The sequence below is a fragment of the Rana temporaria genome, chromosome 7, assembly GCF_905171775.1.
Source record: "Rana temporaria chromosome 7, aRanTem1.1, whole genome shotgun sequence".
NCBI classification, from domain to species: domain Eukaryota; kingdom Metazoa; phylum Chordata; class Amphibia; order Anura; family Ranidae; genus Rana; species Rana temporaria.
In genome coordinates, this window is record NC_053495.1 from 15,136,555 (window position 1) to 15,144,682 (window position 8,128).

The 8,128-nt window shown below is 50.6% G+C and overlaps 1 protein-coding gene across 1 annotated transcript; it reads right to left on the minus strand.

Moving 5' to 3' along the window:
• Nucleotides 1-6,862: 6,862 nt before the first annotated feature.
• LOC120945093 (histone H1.10-like) lies at nucleotides 6,863-7,554 on the minus strand. Its single transcript, XM_040358957.1, has one exon. The coding sequence runs from the start codon at nucleotides 7,509-7,511 to the stop codon at nucleotides 6,954-6,956; it is 558 nt and encodes a 185-aa protein (XP_040214891.1). The 5' UTR covers nucleotides 7,512-7,554; the 3' UTR covers nucleotides 6,863-6,953.
• Nucleotides 7,555-8,128: the final 574 nt, after the last annotated feature.

Genomic DNA, 8,128 nt, shown 5'->3' on the forward strand with positions numbered 1-8,128 from the left:
AATTGAGGCTAGCGGCCTGCAAGGAAAGGCCGGGGTGGGCGTGGCTTGCGCTCAGTACAGGACTGTCTGTCGCGATGGGAACTTTTATCTAGTCCAGTGTTTCCCAACTCCAGTCCTCAAGGCACACCAACAGGTCTTGTTTTCAGGCGTTCCATTATATTGCACAGGTGATTTGATCAGTTTCACTGCCTTAGTAATTACCACAGCCGTTTCATCTGAGGGAAATCCTGAAAACATGACCTGTTGGTGCGCCTTGAGGACTGGAGTTGGGAAACACTGCTCTAGTCTGAGACCAGCAGTTAAGTGCGCTCCGCGGGAGGTAGGTTGCGCTCCGCGCGGGTAAATTAGCGGTAAGGTAGGTTTCGCTCCGCGGTAGGTAGTTAGCTCTCGAGTAAATTAGCGGTAGGTTGAAGGTTAAATTAGTGATCCTGACACCCTAACACAAAAAAATATTATTATTATTAATAATGTATTTTTTTTTGCTCAAGTTTGGGTGTTGTTATTTTATTAATAATAATAATGTTATTAATATTTTTAAGGCTAGAGGTTAATTATTATTTATTAATGTATTATTACATATTATTCATTTATTTTACTTATTTATGACGATTTTTTGTATTTTTTTTTAAATGTATTTATTCATATATTATTACTATTTTATTTTTTAACTTTTTTCAGCGGAGAAAAAATAAAAAGCAGGCAAAAGGCGCGTTTCGATTCATTTCTATGGAAATACAAACGTGCCAAAAACGCCCAAATCTGCCCAATTTGAGCGACAAAAAAAAAAGCTCCAGAACTTGTTTGCGCTTCATGCGATTTGGAACGGAGATGTGAACCGTCTCCATAGAGAATCAAAGATTATTTCTCCTCCAGCGTTTTTGAGCTTCGCGCAGATAATCGCTCGGGTGGGAATGGGGCGTTACTCCATGCGGACACCGACGGCATTGTAACCAATCCTCCTCCTCCATCTACACCCAAGAAACCCCCTTTTCCTTCCTAATCCCAGCCTGACACAGTGACAGCTGGAACCTGATTGGCCGATCTCAGTGACACTGTGTCAGCGCTTTTTTTTGTTTTTGTTATTCTTCCCAATCTGCGTAGCTTGTTATATAATCACTTCTTGGCCCCACCCACTTCATTACAATACCGCCTCTGATCGTCCAATCCCGATGAGTCGTCTAATCTCCTCCCTGCAAGTTTGGTGTAACCCCTTCCCTGCCACACAGATGTGATCTCCGCTTTATCATTGCAATGTTTCTTTGTATAAATTGCTTATTTTTCTTTTGTTTTTGATTTGTAGCACTTTGAAGATCTTTTGATGAAAAGGGAATTATAAATAAAATGTATTATTATTATTATTATTACTACAATGTGTGGAAAGTCGCAGATCCGAAGATCTGCCCACCTACCTGTATAGTGATAGGTTTTAGTGGTATGAGTGCAGGGCCGATCCGCCCTATAGGCTCACTATGCAAGCTGCTTGGGGGGCCCCCGAAAAGCTGCGGAGGGCCCCAAATTTTACTAGAGGCCCCGCCTGGTGAGAAGTCATTTTCGGCCCCCTCACCCCGCTTCTCAACTCGCTGGCTGCATGGGAGAAGAGGTAAGAAGTCAGCACCCCCCGCTTTTCACTTTAATGTAAGATGTCATTTCCGACAGCAGGACACCCCCTCCCCCCGCTTCTCAACTTTAATCTTTAACTACTCCCCGACCTGCCGCCGCAGTTCCACGGCGGCAGGTCGGCTCCCCTGCGCGAGAGCCCGTACAATAACGTCAGCTCTCTCTGTGATCTCTAGGGTGCGCCCCCCCGCTCGTCCGTGACTCCCGTGCGGGTGCCCGGCGGGCGCGATCGCCGCCGGGCACCCGCGATTGCTCGTTACAGAGCGAGAACCGGGAGCTTTGTGTGTAAACACACAGCTCCCGGTCCTGTCAGGGGGAGAAATGCCTGACTGTCTGTTCATACAATGTATGAATTGCGATCAGTGATTTCCCCAAGTGAGGCCACCCCCCCCCCCCTACAGTTAGAACACACCCAGGGAACATACTTAACCCCTTCCTCGCCCCCTAGTGTTAACCCCTTCCCTGCCAGTGGCATTTTTATAGTAATCCAATGCATTTTTACAGCACTGATCGCTATAAAAATGCCAATGGTCCCAAAAATGTGTCCGCCATAATGTCGCAGTACCGAAAAAAAAAATCGCTGATCGCCGCCATTACTAGTAAAAAAAAAATATTAATAAAAATGCCATAAAACTACCCCCTATTTTGTAAACGCTATAACTTTTGCGCAAACCAATCAATAAACGTTTATTGCGATTTTCTTTTACGAAAAATAGGTAGAAGAATACGTATCGGCCTAAACTGAGGAACAAAAATTTATTTTTATATATTTTTGGGGGATATTTATTATAGCAAAAAGTAAAAAATATAATTTTTTTTCAAAATTGTCGCTCTATTTTTGTTTATAGCGCAAAAACTAAAAACCGCAGAGGTGATCAAATACTACCAAAAGAAAGCTCTATTTATGGGGAAAAAAATGACGCCAATTTTGTTTGGGAGCCACGTCGCACGACCGCGCAATTGTCAGTTAAAGCGACGCAGTGCCGAATCGCAAAAAGTGCTCTGGTCTTTGACCAGCAATATGGTCCGGGGGTTAAGTGGTTAATGTGACATGTCACTGCCGGCAGAATCCCCCCCCCCCCCCTTTCTTAATGTGACATGTAATTTTGCTTAGGGCCCCAGGGAGGTCAGGATCGGCACTGTACGAGTGTCTATGGCTGTGACGGTATGAGTTGTGCACCACATTGGGTTAAATAAAGCCTGCATTGACACGCAGGGGACAGCACCCCCTACAGGCCCAGCGTGGTCGCAACACAACAGATTTCAGCACTAAATAACGGTCCAAAGCCGCCTTGGCGCTCAAAGCTACAGATCAGGAATTTAAAATCTGCCAAACGTTCTACGATCTCTTTGTTTCGTGTTTTTTTTACGCTCTGCGGTGCAGGGAGCGTACTCAAGACTAACACCAGGTGCAAAAAGAAACAAGTGAGCACACAAGACGTCCGCAAGGTGACACGTGGTCCTTCGAAGAAGAAGAATTAAGGACCCTGAGCCACCCGGATCCCCCCCCAGGGTGCAAGACTTGTGGGGCACTCGTGGTCTTCCTAGTCGATAACCAAGTGGGCGTAGCCCTCATTCACACTGAACACGGCTTTGAAATTCGAAAGATTTTAAAGGTGCATTTCAGTGCGACTGGAAAGAAATGGGTGGGGGTTCATTCACGCACAGACGTCTATTGAAGTCGCCAAAAGGAGCTACTTTTAGAAATCGGTGCCGCAAAGTCGCACCAATTGGGACACTCATATTGCCGACAATAGGCTGCGATTTGACAGCAAGGCCCCCCCGAAAGGAGACCACATGGGATGGTGTGCAGGCGGCAGGGTGTGGGCAGCGGCTCCGGCTTCCGCTCCTTCATCGGCTTCCTCCTCTCTCTCCTACTTCTCCTCTCTCTTCCGCCTAGGCGCCAGGCATCCAATAGTATCGCCTGACGCTTTGGCCAATCGGGAAACAGACCTGTTTCCCGATTGGCCAAAGCGCCAGGCGATCCTATTGGATGCCTAGCGCTTAGGCGCCAATCAGGAGACCTGCCTCCTGATTGGCGGGGAGGAACATAAGCGTGAATATAGTGAAATTTAATTTGCTATTGTTACACAACTTGGTGGGTTTGGAGCGCAATGCTCTGCGCCCCGAGCCCACCCTTTTTTATAGCCAAATACAGCCTCTGGTTCTAATCAGGTGCTTCAAAAGAAACACCCACCCCGCATAGGAATCCATAGTCCGGTGCCCTGATATGTAGATCAGGGGGCCGGACGCATGGATAGGGGTGTGCACGGCCGCCGCTGCTGCTGCACGGTCCTGTCTACATTCGGGAGACGAATCCCTGCTTGGATGTCCAATTGGGAGCAGCGGCTGCATCCCAATAGACATCAATGGGGCTGCCTGCATAGAACGCCTGTACATCCCAGTGCTGGTATACAGCGCCCTCACATGGGGACACATTGATACACCCGGTGTGAACGAGGCCAAAGTGGCACCACGGGCACAATGCGTGTTATGTGCATATTCACTGCTACACAAGTGTGAGTGTGGGCTACGATCTACCAACAACTATGTAGTGCTACACCCCCCCCCCCCCCCCCATGTCTTACTAAAGTCCAGACTACTACAACTGACATTAGTAAATCATTGCATCGCCCCATGGCAACTACATGGGGCGATGGGGGGGCGGAACTTTTCTTAAGACCCCTTTCACACTGGGGCCACAACAGTGCAGCTCGTTTTTTTAACTCCAAAGAAGGGGTTTAAAACTCCCGTCTTGCAGTGCTTCAGAAGTACTTCCCATTCATTCTAATGGGCAGGGATGTTTTGGGAGCGCTAAATACAGCGCTACCAACCCGCCCCAAAGATGCTGCTTACAGGACTTTTGGGACCGTCCTGCAAGCGCATCGCCCCAGTGTGAAGTAACATTGGAATGAATGGGAGGCAGTTTTCAGCACTAGGACCCCTTTGAAACTGGGGCGCTTCAGCGCCTGCAAAGCACCCTGGAAGAGCCTCTGCTGTCTCTCCCCGAGGACTTTCACACTGGAGCGGTGCGCTGGCAGGACGGTAAAAAAAAAGTCCTGCTAGCCGCATCTTTGGAGCGGTGTGTGTACCACTCCCGCCCATTAAAATCAATGGGCACTGCGGCTATACCGCCAGCAAGGCGACACTGCAAAGGCGCTTTTAACACTTTCTCGACCGCAAGTGGGGGTTAAAAACACCCGCTAGCGGCCGAATAGCGGAGCGAAATTGACGGTAAAGCGCACCCACCGCCTTAGTGTGAAAGGACCTGAAAACCACCCCAGTGTGAAAGGGATGTTTATGTAAACTGTAATACACTGGAGGATCTTGGTAATATAGTTTAAGAATCTTAAAACCATGGCGGTCACAGGATGCGTCACTAATTTACCAACGTATTGTTATGGATCTTAATAGCAGGCTTTTTGGTTTATAGGAAGAAAAAAAAAATACACACACACACAAGACCCAAACATTTACATTAGTAAACGAGTGTAGCTCCACCCATCTACCACTTCACCTCCAGCTACTGTGCTATTGCCCCTTGCTTGAACTTAGCGATTGTAAAGGTCCCTTTTTTTAAAAAATAACAAACACCCCTGTGCGTTTTTTTTTTTGTAGAGTGGCCCTGTTCTGGGGTCCCTCCCCACATTGGAAAGCCCCCTTTTGGGGGGCTCTCTACCGAGGGGGTTACCTTGCATGCACCCGCAAGGTAACCCCCCTTGGGAGAGCTTCTCAGAGGGGGTTATCTAATACAGGGAGGAGCTGCCGAGGGACGCCCCCTGGATCATTGGATTTGATTGACAGCAGAGGCCAATGGCTGCGCTGCCATCAATCTATCCAATGAAGAGCAGAGAGTAAAAATGGAGGTCTGAACACAGCAAGGTGTTTTTCACCATAATGCATTAAAGGAGTTGTAAGGAAATTGTTTTTCTTTTTTTTTTTTTAAACAAAAAATGTCATACTTACCTCCACTGTGCAGTTCGTTTTGCACAGAGTGGCCCCGATCCTCCTCTTCTGGGGTCCCTTGGCGGCTCCTCCCCGCAACAACTACACACAGACACGCGAGCGAGCATGGTGTGTGGCTATTGCAGGTGTGCTCCAGTGATACAGCGGCGGGCATAGCCGCCGCATCACTCGGCACCCCCCCCCCCCAATTGGATGCGATTGACAGCAGCGCCAGCCAATGGATGCTCTGCTCTCAATCCATCCACTGCAGCCAATCTTTCGACTCAAGGACGATGGCGAGCACAGGACCTTCAAAAGGGTCAGATAAGTAAAAACGGCGACAGACAACCAGATTTTTTTTTCACCTTAATGCATTAAAGGTGACAAAAAATAAAATTACCTTTACAACCCCTTTAAAGGCGGGGGGAAAAAAAAAAAAAATCATGAAGCTTTACAACACCAAAAGGCAACCATTTCATACTTACAAATTCTTTCATTCTGCAGAACTACAAACCTAAACCTCACATGGGTGCTCACAATCTGTGGCCCTCCAGCTGTTGCAGAACTACAAGTCCCAGGAGGCATTGCCAGACCGGGTTATACAAAACTCCCAAAGGCAGAGAGGCATGATGGGACTTGTAGTTCCATAACAGCTGGAGAGCCACATGTTGAGCACCCATGCCGCAACAGGTGCCAGTCTACCCCCCCTCAGTATTGAGCACCCATGCCGTAACAGGTGCCAGTCTACCCCCCCCCCCACAGTATTGAGCACCCATGCCGTAACAGATGCCAGTCTACCAACCCCCCCCAGTATTGAGAACCCATGCCGTAACAGGTGCCAGTCTACCCCCCTCAGTATTGAGCACCCATGCCGTAACAGGTGCCAATCTACCACCCCCCCCCCACAGTATTGAGCACCCATGCCATAACAGGTGCCAGTCTACCCCCCTCAGTATTGAGCACCCATGCCGTAACAGGTGACAGTCTACCCCCCGTCAGTATTGAGCACCCATGCCGTAACAGGTGCCAGTCTACCCCCCCCCACAGTACTAAATAATCACAAACTTTGTAGAAAAACAAAAATCTTTTTTTATTTATACAAAAAAAAAAATACGAACTCTACCAAGCACGGGATATACTGCAGAGACAAGCCATGCAAAGTAAAGAAGGACCAGTCCTGGTGGCTTCCACGGAATGTTACCGGATTGGAAAGAAAAGATGGGAGGCGGCAGCACGTTAACCCTTTCCGCAGGGATCTTCTAACATGCTGCGCGATAAGTGCTAGAGTCATCTTCTTTAGAAGGAAAAAAAAAAAAAAATGGACGATAAAGTTCTCATCAAAAAATAACAAAAGTTTTTGTTTTTTTTTAGTCCCAAAAATGTAAGTCCATCTATTTGGCCTTCTTGGCTTTCAGCGCCTTGGGCTTGGCCGCCTTCTTCACCTTCTTGGCCGCCTTGCGGGGGGACTTCTTCACCTTCTTGGCGGCCGGCTTGGGGCTGGCTTTCTTGGCGGCGGGCTTGGCCTTCTTGGCGGGGGTCTTTTTGGGGGTGCTGGGCGCCGGCTTCTTAGCGGCTGGCTTGGCGGCGGGGGCTTTCTTGGGCACGGCCAGCCCCTCCAGCTTCTTCTTGTTGAGTCGGAAGGAGCCGTTGGCGCCGACCCCCTTCACCTGGACCAGGGTGTCGTTCTGGACCAGCGCCTTCACCGAGTACTTGAGGTAGGTGCGGCCGTTCTGCTGGTCGAACCAGGTCACCTTCTTGGCCTCGCCGTAGATCTTGGCCAGGGAGGAGCCGTTCCGCTCGCCCAGCTTGCGGATGGAGTTCACCACCAGCTGGCTGTACTTGCCGGGCTGGTTCTTCTTCTTCTTGCCGGACTTCTTAGCGGCTGAAGCGGCGGCGGCGGCGGACTTGGCTTGCCTGCTGGCGGCGGGGGCGACCTCGGGCTGTGCCATGGCGAGCTTATCAGCGGCGGCTCCGGCTCTCGTTCTTCCCGCTCCGGCTCTGAGGGGGGAAACTGCGGCTCTGGCTGGAGGCTCCGGCGTCTAGTCCTTCCCGCTCTGAGGGGTACTGCGACTCTGGCTGGAGGGTCCGGCTCCGGGTCTAGTTCTTCCCGCTCCGGCTCTGAGGGGTTCTCTGGGTCTCGTTCTTCCCGCTCCGGCTCTGAGGGGGGGGTTCTCTGGGTCTCGTTCTTCCCTCTCCGGCTCTCAGCGGCAGAATGACACTACGCGCCGTCGCTCCGCCCCCTTTTAATATCCACCGAGCGGACCACGTTGAGAACAACAACAGCTCCCAGCCCCCGTGCGCCGCTGACTTGTGTTTTCTCCCGCGCTTCCCCCCCTTTATTTTCCTCCCCCCGTTCCCCCCGACACCGGGACCGCCGACCCCCGCCCACCCCCGGACCCCCCTCCGCCGTCCCGCCTCGAAACCCCGACCCTCCCCGGTGGAATTCGGCCCGAAATCGGCGGATTCCTAGGCGCGCCCCTGGCCGCCGTAGCCCTAGCGGCGGGGTGGCGGTCTGTTCTCGGCCGGTTTTGGCGGGGAAGGGGGTCGGTGCGGGGGGAGGGGGGTG